The sequence below is a fragment of the Musca domestica genome, unplaced genomic scaffold, assembly GCF_030504385.1.
Source record: "Musca domestica strain aabys unplaced genomic scaffold, Musca_domestica.polishedcontigs.V.1.1 4, whole genome shotgun sequence".
Lineage (NCBI taxonomy): Eukaryota > Metazoa > Arthropoda > Insecta > Diptera > Muscidae > Musca > Musca domestica.
Genome location: NW_026712328.1, coordinates 12,894,662 through 12,906,840, shown reverse-complemented (window position 1 = coordinate 12,906,840; position 12,179 = coordinate 12,894,662). Strand labels below are relative to the sequence as shown.

Here is a 12,179-nt window from a genome sequence, read left to right as displayed (position 1 = left end):
ATGTGATGCAGTCCTATCATCCTTTTTCCCAGGGTTAGAGAGTGACTTAACCGTTACCCAGAGTTTACTTAAATCGGTTCCAATGTTGCACTTTTTTGTGCGACAATTGTCTCTTGGCAGCCCTCTGTTATATTTTTTCCATTTGATCCAAAAATCTTAAAAATTAAATTTTAATGGCAATTGAATTCTTAGCGTGATTCTTAGCGATATTTATTTCCATAGTAATTTGTATGAGGCCAGATATAATATAATATATAATCGATATAACGGTCACATTTATGGTTCAAGCGATTAAAATATTTTATGAGTTAATGATTGTGGCTAAAAAACGAGTCTCTCAAAAACCTATCAAGACCGGATCAGATTTCGACGTAGTTCCCCCATAAATCCTTAGCCGTGGTATGTTCAATAATTGTATGCCTCAAATGTGCAAAATCTATCCAATCAATACACAAATTTGTGGATATGTCCTATAATTAGGACATATTAGAACAGAATTGAGGGTACCAAATTTCTGACAACAGCGTTGTATTTCCACGCCGAAGTCACGATTTAAGCTTTGATCTGGTACACCCGTAAGGATAAGATTCTCACACTTCGCAGGTTAAAACAAGAAAAACTTTCAGAAAGAATGAGTGTAAATTTCATGATAAGACGAAAAACAAAATTATTTTGTCTTACCAGTACAAAGACTCAATAAAATAAAATGGAATTACCAGTACAAACACATTATCAAATCACGTCTGGTCCATGCGATGAGGATAGTCGAATATGTTTCGTTTTACGTCGATTTACTCATAAATTGAAGAAAATGATAAATACAGCCAAAATCAGATTTTCCATTTAATTAAAAAAATAATTTTATGAGAGTTTCTCCCTTAAAACAATCTATATATTTTTGTTATTACGTAGTGGATACTAGAGCCTGATATAACTTTTGAACAGTAGTACTTATAATTTGGCGTAGATTCTCATCATCAGTAGTTGTGACAGCCTGCAATAATGATAATAGCAAAAAAATATTTTATTTTTAGAGAACTTCATACATGAATATATTCGCATATACGTACCAATGTTTCCAAATTAACCTCCACATGTCTATCAGAGACGCTTACTACTAGAATATCACCTTTGAACATTTTGGGAATACAGTTTTCGCCAAATGTGTCTTGTAATGTTTCTAAAAGACATTCTTTAAAATGTGTGCGGTCTGATTTTGATTGGCCAGTTGTGCCCTTTATATTGGTACCTCCCATTTCAGTCTGCATAATGCAAGCAAGAACGGAATCAGCAAACATGTCATTTACGGGGGTAGCTTGCCACTCCATAACAATAATTTTTGCATCTACGGTGAGTTCTATACATGCGAATGCTCGAATTCGTTTGTCCTCCTCCAACACCTGGACCGTACCAGCTCCACCAATACGATCCAACAGTAATTGCAATGTACTCAATGAGCTATTCCACGGTATGGATTGACGCTGTGTCACGACAGACATACTCATGTCTGTATATTCTGCAAATTAACATAATAATAGTATTTGTTTGATCAATGATCTGGTTAAATAATAAAACCCTCATTATACAGAGAGAAGCTGTGTTTTTCTGTTTTATTTAGAAATGTGTAAGGGACAACTTAAAATAAACTGGAATATATGTAACTCGGAACTAGACTTTTGTTCTGTTTATATTTCAAATTTTCCACAAACTTTGTATATTGGGAAAAACTTACAAAACACGAATGAAATTTTGATTATATTCCAAGATAAAAGGACTAGATTATTTTCCCAAAATCAATAAATATATATTGTCCGTTATCGTCGAAATAATGAATTTTTGTTGCAACTGAATTTGAATTTCATTTGCTTTCCTTCATTATTCAAGATAATACACAAATTGTGTATATATTTTGACAGAATAGAAGCGCACAAAGAAAACTTAGGATGTAACTTGACTCTGCCCTTTGTTATTATATCATGGGGACAACTTACTTGATAAATCCGAAGCAGAGAGCAGATGATATTTGAAATCACGCTTAACCAATACACCTGACAATTTATTTCCGACTTCTGGTTTAGATGCAGCTAATGTACCCATAACTTTTGCTGTTTTTTCTCCACGAAAATATAATTCTACAGAGTGAGTATTACGAGGATTGTAAAACTTGATATCATTATTTGGATCTGCTTCATATTCTCGTTGCAAGGCCATCTTAAGTCGGGACATTTCATTCTGCTCTCCGTGCACTAATACCTGAAATACGGGAGACATAAATTAGTGTATTGCACATGAGAACGTTATCGAATCATATGCATAAATTTTACATATAGTCACAAATTTAAATATTAAATTAAAATTAAATTTAAATATTGGAAAAATATGGTATAAATTCTATATAATTATATAAAGAACCTACATTATCAGGATAATGCCCATAATTTCATTTGTATAGCTTTCACAATAATTTAAGCTTTTAGCAATGCCAAATTTGAGCACTTCCGTTGTTTTAGAAAGTGTCTTGTCGAAGGGTGGCTGTAAAATTTTGTAGTGAATTTTAATCATGCTTTAATGATAAGTACGGAATGATTGATAAAATCCTTTGAGAAAAGACAATTAGTCAAAAATGATCGCGTACGGTCCATTTAAAGTGTTATAAAAGACTTGATCCTATTTTTAAGACATAGGCTTTGATTTGAGAGTTAGAAACCTTAATTATATAGAATATTTATTAAAAAATGTATATCAACTGTTCACATAGATCAGTGGACCTGGGAGGTACTGTTTTATGAGGCCATACCAAAATATGTACCTATGTTGAAAATTTTCTGTAAGATGGTTCTCTATCCCCAGAGTAGGCTTAATATACAGTTTAAGCCAAATCGATTGGAAAATACGATCAATACCGTCGAAATAGGTAAAATCAGAAGGTATCTTTATATGGGCGCTACTCTGAAACATAGACCTACATTGAAAGCTTTCTTCTACCCCTTATAATCCAAGATGACAAATAGAGGCCAAATCAAAAATATAGCAGAACAACATAGCAAGTCAAACTGAAAAAAAAAAAACTCGCGTGACTTAAATAAGTAAAAATAGTTTTATCCACCTCATAATTGAGGGCAGAATGATTTCAGAATAGTCATATATAATTACTATTTTACACCCATTACCGTATGATGGGAATTAATTTCATTTGCCATTTAAATTGTAAGTTGGAGACCAAATAAAGTCCATATTTTTCATCATAGTACAATTCAATGACGATTCAACAAATATTCGGTCCCGTGCTACTTTCTTATATTTGTAATTTGTTCATGTTTTCACAATTTATTTCATATAGATGTCCATCCCAAATCAACGTTCCCAACCAATATTCTCTTGGGGGTTACAAATTCTACACGTAACTGAAATTAAGAAGTTAGTCTTGTCAACTATCAAAATGAGTTTATGAGTCAGTCGTCGTTGAGCATTGACCGAGAGCGGACGCATCTAAGGAGCGTAGAGCATATTACATTTTTAAACTTTGTATTTATTCCCAGAATTACTTTTATTTTTAAATAAAAACCATCTTGACAGAATCAGAAGTGGGATAAGAACAGAAATCTACAAGGAATTTCATCATTTTGGATAAGAATTGCAGAAAAATACTCAAAGAGCTGAGAAACTAAGGCGTCAAAGTGATGTAGTAGTGAAGAGCTCAATGCAAAGCAACAACGACGACCAAAGGAGAAACCACGCAAAGGCACCTAAACTCAAAAGTTCGAGTGAGTTTAGTGAGAGTGTGTAACGTGCTCAAAGAGAGCAAAGGAGAAAGCATCAATCAAAGGAGAATGTACAAAGGTATACTCAAAAGTGTGAGTGAGTAGGACAACGATAGTACATCAAGGAGATTGAAAGCAAGACATAAAGAGGGGAACCCCGAAGAAGAAGTTTAAAAAGGGAAAAGTTAACGTATATTTTTAGGGCGTGCGGCTTCTAAAAAAAAAAGGAATAGTTCTAGATTTGCTGAAGTAACGAATTAAAAAGGAAAATTCACAAGGAAAAGTATGAAGGTGAAAATAAGTTCGTTAAAGGTTGCGGAGCTAGACAAATTATTACTGGCAAGAAGCTTACCACGAACAGGAAATAAGTCCGAGAAAATTGCTAGACTCATGGCTTGCAATGGAAATGACGAAGTGGAAGTTGAAGATTCAGAGTCACAGGAGGATTTCCATGGATTTGATGAAGCTGAGACGGGTGATGATTCTCTAACAAGTCAAATGCGAGAGCTAAAGGATATAATGTTGACTCTAGCAAGAAGTGTGCAACAGTTAACAACACTTTCAACAGAAAGGGCTATTACGTCAAATGCAGGGTTAAATTCAAGGGATACAGAACAGCAAGTTCCAGCTGAAGTAATATCAAGACAATCTGGTTCCGGAACATCTGGTTGTTTAAAGGATTACATAGTAATGATACCAGACTTCGATCCAATTAAAGGAAATGTTACATCAGTCCAATTCATTGACAAGGTTGAAACGTTGCAAAGGCTTCATGGATGGTCAGATGAAACAACTTTGTTTGCAGTTCATCATAAAATGAGTGGTGTTGCTAAAATGTGGATAGATGCTTTACCAGTGGTTGAAACATGGAAAGAGTTCAGACAACAATTTTTAAAGGATTTCCCAAGTCGAGTAAGTGTTGCTGACATTCATCGTGAACTTATAGCTAGGAAACGAAACTCGAATGAGTCTTTGGTGGAATATTATTACGCAATGTTGGCCATAGGGAAAAGAGGAAGCGTAGATGAGGCATCAATACTGTCGTACATCATAAATGGTCTCAATGATAGCAGCTTAACAAGAACACTTTTAGCTATGAACCCGCAGACATGTAGTGAATTATTAAGGTCGTTGGAGAATTTGACCATACAAACGTATGCAAGGAAGCAAACAAAGAATGACGAGGATGACAAAACCGCAAGTGTCTCAGGTGGAGCGCCAACCAAGGGAGTAAAATGTTTCAATTGTAACAGGTTTGGGCACATCTCAACTAGTTGCCCACAACCATTGAAGAAGCCGAAGTGTAGTAAATGTGCAAAGATTGGTCACGATGCATCGCAATGCAAAGGTAAAGGTACAACTGTGGCAGCAATGACAGAAGAGTCTAAGGATTACTGCCCACCGGTTATGAAAGATGTTACGGTCAATGGTAAGACATATGAAGGTTTTGTGGACACTGGAAGCGACTTTACCTTAATGCGGAAAGCTGTAGTTCCAGAGGGTTGCGATATGGAAGTAACGTCAAAAAGAATGAAAGGTTTTGGTGGATCTATTGTTGAAGTGGTGGAAATGTTTGAGGCTAACGTTGTCATCGACGAGGAGAGTTTAATGACTACCATTTATGTAGTGCCGAATGACTTGATGCGATATGACGTTCTCTTAGGAAGAGATGTATTGTGTAAGAAGCAAACAAAACTTACAATTGAGCATGGTGTCTTGAAGGTGAGGTCAACAATGCCAAGTACATTTAATGTCGGAGAAAGTCTGGATGAGCATCAAAAGGAAAAATTAGACCAAATACTGTCGTCATTCAAGGACTGTTTTGCTGAAACCCTTGAAGACCTTGGAAAGTGCTTCAATATTGTCACAGATTGCAATTCCATAGCAACAACAAAGGCGACGTCTCCATTACCCCCTCGTATAGCTAGATGGTGGTTTAAATTGCAGGAGTTTGATTTTACCATTACTCATCGCTCAGGTGCCAAGATGACTCACGTGGATGGGATGAGCAGAAGTCCAACGTTACCATCAAGTCAATCCCGAACAGTAGCGGAAAATGTTCTGGCACTCACAACGAACATTAACGACTGGGTCTATCAACTGCAAATGTCGGATAAGAAGCTGAAACACATCTTTGAAGTTCTCAATGGTAATTTGCAAAACGAGGCAAATGAAATTAAGCAGATCAAAGCGGACTATGTAATAGAAAATGGGAGGCTATTTCGCAAAGTCAACAATATGAAACGTATGGTGATTCCAGAAAGAGTCCGGTGGCGAATAACTAAGGCTTGTCATGATGATTTGGGACACTTCGGTGAAGAGAAAACTCTCCAAAGGCTTCAACGTGATTTCTGGTTCCCGAGAATGAGACGTTATGTAAAATCATACATTCAGTCATGTCCGGAATGCTGCTACAACAAGGTAAAAGGAGGCAAGGCAGAGGGTGAACTACATATTGAGGAAGTCCTACCAATTCCATTCAGAAGTATCAACATCGACCACATGGGTCCCTTCCCAAAAAGTAAGAAAGGAAATCAATATGTATTCTTGATTGTCTGTTCGTTCAGTAAGTACACCATTATAAAGCCAACCAGGAATACAAAGACTGCCCCGGTTATAACAGTGCTGCGAGAAGTTATGTCGATTTTCGGACAGCCACGAAGAATTGTATCGGATAAGGGAACGGCGTTCACGTCTAAAGAATTCCAACAGTTTGTGGAATACAACGGAATACAACATGTACAAACAGCAGTCCGAACACCAAGAGCCAATGGCCAAGCCGAGCGGATCAACCAGACAGTTTTGAATGCGTTGAAATGTCTAGTAGGTGATACAAAAGAATGGGACACTGAGACAACGACGATACAGTGGAGTATTAACTCGCAGCTGAATGCGACTACAAAGTTCAGTCCAAATGACTTAATATTCAACTTTAGTCTCAGAGATGTCAGTTACAATAGAATTATCCAGGCGGTTGGTGATGAAGAAAGAGAGAATTTCGATGTTAGGGTAATTCAACAGCAGGCTGTTGCTAACATCCAGAAGCAAAAGGAAAAATGGAAAGCAAGATTTGACAGCCGTCATTCCAAGCCAACTCAGTACAAGGAAGGCGATTTGGTGGTGATAGACACGGTACCGCAGCCTACAGGAGAATCACATAAGTCGGATGCGCGGTATAAAGGACCATACATCGTCACGAAAATTATCGGAAACGATCGTTATCTGGTAGAGGATCTGCCGGATTTAAGTTTGAAGCAAAGGAAATATTGTGGTGTTATGTCGACCGATCATATGAAGCCCTGGTGCTATGGTGATCCAAGTCTCGAAATCGAAGATAAAGATGAGTCTGATGATGGTTCGCCCAGGAGGGACGAAGAGTCAGGAGAGGCCGAATTGTCAACTATCAAAATGAGTTTATGAGTCAGTCGTCGTTGAGCATTGACCGAGAGCGGACGCATCTAAGGAGCGTAGAGCATATTACATTTTTAAACTTTGTATTTATTCCCAGAATTACTTTTATTTTTAAATAAAAACCATCTTGACAGTCTTTTCAAATAAACATTCCCATCTCTGCATTTTCTGTAATTTACCTTGTCAAATTTCCCTACATAAAAACAGGTTCCCATCTTTGATTTGTGTATGTACAATTGATTTATAAATACAAATTTTGACAATGAGATATTGTCAAATAAATATTTTTTGAAAAAATTGTACACATATGATTGCATGACTCTACCTCCTTGATTCTACCATGACGTATCCCATTGGACTGTATCAAATTTAAAATTCTATCGTTAACGTTGCGAAGTATTCTGATCTACTAACCGAATACTATCCACTTAAAATTTCCTAAATCACAGATTAACTGTTGCACAATATATTTTCTCGGTATCGCACACAGTGGTACCTGCGATTTAAGTATCTTTCTTAAAGGTTTCGAAATACTTCTCGGAGGATATGAATCCTTTTCTTACTACATTTTTAATTTTATAGTCCACATATAGCAGTCCCTGTTTATATCGGTATTTCACTGAATGAAGTCTCAAATGAATTTCGAATTTTGAATTCTTATAGGACGGATTATTGCCATATAAAAAAGTAGGTCCACGTTTTGATATGAGCCCCACACAGCTGTGTCAGCCATTTTTGTTTGTTTGATTGCTATCGTATCTTCCAGCTGAAGCACGAAATAGGTCCTGCGGTTGGAAGGTTAGATGTTAATTCTAATCTGAAAGTTCAAAATTTAATATCGTACTGTGCCGGGCCGAACCTGTAGTACCATATACCATGGTAGTAAACATTACGAACTTCAAATACAAAATTTGAAAAGATTCCGGTGAATAATGTCGCTAAAATCATGAAAATACCGGATATCGGGAGGCATATGGGGGCTATACGAAAACGTGGACCAACATGGTCCATTAACGAACTTAACCTACCTTCTGGTAAATTATGCATGTATGCTAAATTTATTATTTTATTTATTTTATTTTATTATTTTATAGATAGCGTGATTACAACAGACAGATGGACGTCGCTAGGCCGGCTTAGAATTTTACACTGATCCAGAATATATATACTTTGTAGGGTCTATTATGAATATTTCGAGGAGTTACAAACGGAATGACAAAGCTAATATACCCTACAAAGAATGGTGGAGGGTATAAAAATAATATATGTATGTAATATACTTGACTTGAAAATAAATAAATTCTTGAACTTGTTCGCGGGTTTTTTACGGTAAATGTTTAAAGCTGCTTACGAAGTTTGCCAATAAAATGGGCTATCAGTTTGAAATTCGATTCCATTGAACAAATTTTCTCGATTTGAGAATTTTTGCAATGAGTTCTTCTTTGTGATTTTTTAGCGATTTTAAAATAGTAATTATCCTTTAATTTTTGTGTGACCGCGTTAATTTATTTCAACATCATCTGTTTAGTTTCGCCACCACACAATTAAGTAATGCACTTCAATGTAACCCACCCGCAATTTCCGTTCTCCAGTTTCAAATAGAAAAAAAACGTTCGCACACGATAAAATGTTGATATTTTCTTATTCTTTCTGATCCTCTACCCAATAAATACTTAAAATCTATAAATAACGTCGCTTTATAGTACCCTTTTCAAAAAGAAAAAACACTACAAATGTTCTTTCGAAAATAATAAGTTAAAATAAAATAAAAAATCATGCAAAATAAAGCATTACGCATGGTAGAATTAAGAAGGTAAAATCATGCTGATTTTGAAAAACATAAATTTAAATTCAAAATAAAAACTTAAATTTTGAATTTAATCTTTACATCAGATTTTGAGTGTGCGGACGTACTGGAATGAGCAAAGTTTGAAAAGAATAGAATTATTATATAACATTTTGTGAGGTTTATGAAGAGAAGAGAAGAAGTGACCATGCCAAATCTCGTGTTGGCAGAAACATTGGGATATGTGAAATTCGAAGACAACTCTCTCTCCATATTTTAGGGAGGGAGAAATCAGAAGGACCGATATATTCCATTTCCACACTAGATCCTGTATTGATGGCAATTTTAAGGTGTGCCTTGCCTTTTATGGACGTGATTGTTATTCAAACTTTTGACCCGTGGGAAGGTACTATCAGGAGTGGTCCGTTCCATCTGTTCTTGGTGCAAATATTAGAATTTATTTTGAAAAAATTAATCAATATATATCAATCTATGCACGCAATATGTGCTATTGGTTTTTAAAATTTGACATTCTTTTTAAGTAGCCGGCCCTCGAATGAGACTTGAAATCTTCTCCTCATGTCAAAACAGGCTACTAGAATCAAAGTTTAGAAATAATGAGGAAAAGACTGCAATTTGGGAACCTTCTGGAATCCAAGTCACAGGAAGTATGGGTTTCTCTCGAAAAAAATTATGTTGTTTTAATAAAGATAAAAAGGCCGATCTTCGTTAAAAATACTTACTTTATGGGACACATGTTAGGCTAATCATGGATGGAGCCGACTACGTAATACCTTTAACCACTCTGAATGCTTGTTGAAATGACTTTACCTTCTTTGATTCTACCATGGCATTACTTAGTCTATTCCAGAACTGCAAGAATGTAAAAGTTTCTACTACGATAACCGATTTTCCCTTTATGATATCGGGGAAAATTGCAAAAATAGTAGATTATTGCACGTTCTGGAACATACCAACTATAGTGCATTTCAAAAGTCAAAATAAAAAATTTCTAATCTTTAGGATTTTATCCCTTTTTGCCAAGGGACAATTCCGAAATTGTCTGAATAGCTAAAATCAGACCAGCGGTTCTTGAGTTATAATCGTAGTAACTAAAACAACTTTCTTTTATATATAGATAATAATTATTACCATGGTACAATCAAAAATGTAAGGTAAAGCTACCAGCTGGTTACATTTTTTTTTGAGAGTGCCCGACCTCTTTCAATTTTGTGTATGTATTTATGTTTGAAAATAAAAACAAAAAACTTTCATTTTTTCTAGAAGGAAGCGTACATGGCGGGATGCACACTAGTAATATTAACCATATTAACCATTGAAATATTAGACATTTAGGATCATGTTTTTGAAAAAGATCCAGGTATTCCATTTATCTTTCGAACTTTTAATACTTTTCAAAACTGAGTAGATACATACAAAACTGAGAATAACTTGTTGCATCTAGTTTTGAATAATTGTGACAGAAAGTGGGCATAACCACTGGGATATATTTCACTAGTCTTACAAAGCTGGTCTACTTCCTTATTGTACTATAATTATTATAACATAACGAGTATGGAGACACACTTATTGTCTTGCAAGTTAATTTCTCAATGTGACACATTGCGTTGGGCCGCTCTGGTGAATATATTTTTTAAGAAACTTACCACATGCTGCGGTTTTAAAAGGCGTATAAATTCACTGGTTTGTTGGTAATCCGTGTGCGCCGAAAAGGAAATATAATCGACTGACATATTTAAGGGTAGTTTTTGTCCTGACAATGTCGTTATCTCCTCAGGTTCCGAAAGAATGGTTTTTGCCAAAGTTCCCTCTACACAGTAGCCAGCGATTATTACGCCGTTTTTCGGATCCGTGCACCAATTTTCAAATAATTCTCTAGATAGACCACTCTGCATCATGCCAGGAGATGCCATTACTACGCATGGTCCAATATCGTCGAAATGATCAATGCCCTTAAGGTTTGATATGTGACGAAATACAAAGGGGTTATTCACGGCAATCTGTCGTCGAATTTTGTCGTTCATAGCATTGATGTAGGTCTGATACACAGCCATACATTTCTTAGCAAGCGAAGATGCGTAGTAAATAGGTATATCATGAAGTTCGGGGTTCTGTGACCAGTACTCGTCTAATATCAACAAAAGTTCCTGAGCTCTTCCCAATGCAAATACTGGGATTAAACATCTGCCACCCTGAGTGACAATTTTCTGCACCAAAGAAGTAAAGCGATTTTCTCTGTCTTCTCTTTTCTCATGAATGTGCGTGCCGTAAGTGGATTCTGTTATTAAGACATCCGGTTTCATGTTTGGTATTTCTGCTGCCATTAAATGGCGATCTTCCTGCCGGGAAAAATCGCCAGTGTATAGAATCTTTACGCCTGCTATTTCTATCATAAACATTGCAGCGCCAAGCACATGGCCAGCATTATAAGCACAGAATCGAACACCCATAACATCGCGTTCTTCGTGAAAATTTATGGTTTCTATCTTTTCCATGGAAGCTTCTAAGTCAGCTTCTGTATAAAGCATTTGTTCGGTGGAAATATTACTAATCTTAATATAATCCGACAACATCCATCTATATATCGCCTTTGTTGCATGGGTCATGAAACAACGTCCTCGGAAACTGGTTTTCATCAAAAACCAAGGAAGCGCTCCACAATGATCTAAATGAAAACTAGAAAATCATTTTAAAAATAGTGTTTCTTCTGAATATGCATGAGGATGTTCTTACTGAGATATAAATAACAAATCTACTTCATCGGCTTCAATCAAATCCACATAAGGTAGGGCGTCCATTCCTGACAATCCAGGATGAATTCCACAATCTAACTGAAGAAAAATGTAATTAGCACAAGCACATCATTAAAGCCACTATCATTACAACCAGTCTTGTCTCTATTAAAATAAATTTCTTACCATAATCTTTTTTCCTTTAAATTCCAACATTATGCAGGACCGGCCTACTTCCTGTCCAGCACCACTAGAAACCAAATTTAATATTATTGACAATAGCAAATAAAAAACATACCCCACTTACAGTGGCTTTATTAGCAACAAATCACTTTCCTCTGCCGGAACATGTCCATCATTCCTTTGAGACATTGTATTTAAATATGGGTATGTTTTTCTTGCTAACCAATTGCAATACTGAATCCAAGTCTCCTGCTCCACCGTTTCGATTTATCGATTCAACAACTT

General features: G+C 36.0%; 1 protein-coding gene across 2 annotated transcripts; it reads right to left on the bottom strand.

The window, feature by feature from the left end:
- Positions 1-830: 830 nt before the first annotated feature.
- On the bottom strand, positions 831-12,179 carry LOC101900097 (cleavage and polyadenylation specificity factor 73). 2 transcript variants are annotated; one of them, XM_005185552.4, is made up of 7 exons: positions 12,019-12,179; positions 11,898-11,961; positions 11,713-11,810; positions 10,626-11,655; positions 1,992-2,253; positions 1,071-1,516; positions 831-994 (listed from the first exon to the last, which is right to left on the bottom strand). In XM_005185552.4, the coding sequence occupies exons 1-7, from the start codon at positions 12,081-12,083 to the stop codon at positions 905-907; spliced, it is 2,055 nt and encodes a 684-aa protein (XP_005185609.1). In that variant the 5' UTR covers positions 12,084-12,179; the 3' UTR covers positions 831-904. The 2 variants fall into 2 exon arrangements, with proteins under 2 accessions (XP_005185609.1, XP_019893054.1); XM_020037495.2 differs by having other exon boundaries at positions 11,713-11,806; positions 12,019-12,094.

Excerpts from the sequence above, each read along its gene's own strand:
- LOC101900097 (XM_005185552.4), bottom strand. The coding sequence starts at position 12,083 with ATGTCTCAAAGGAATGATGGACATGTTCCGGCAGAGGAAAGTGATTTG. Across the intron at positions 11,962-12,018 it reads TTGTTGCTAATAAAGCCACT|TGGTGCTGGACAGGAAGTAG; the intron begins GTAAGTGGGGTA and ends TTTGGTTTCTAG. Across the intron at positions 2,254-10,625 it reads TTTTAAAACCGCAGCATGTG|GTATTAGTGCACGGAGAGCA; the intron begins GTAAGTTTCTTA and ends CCCGTATTTCAG.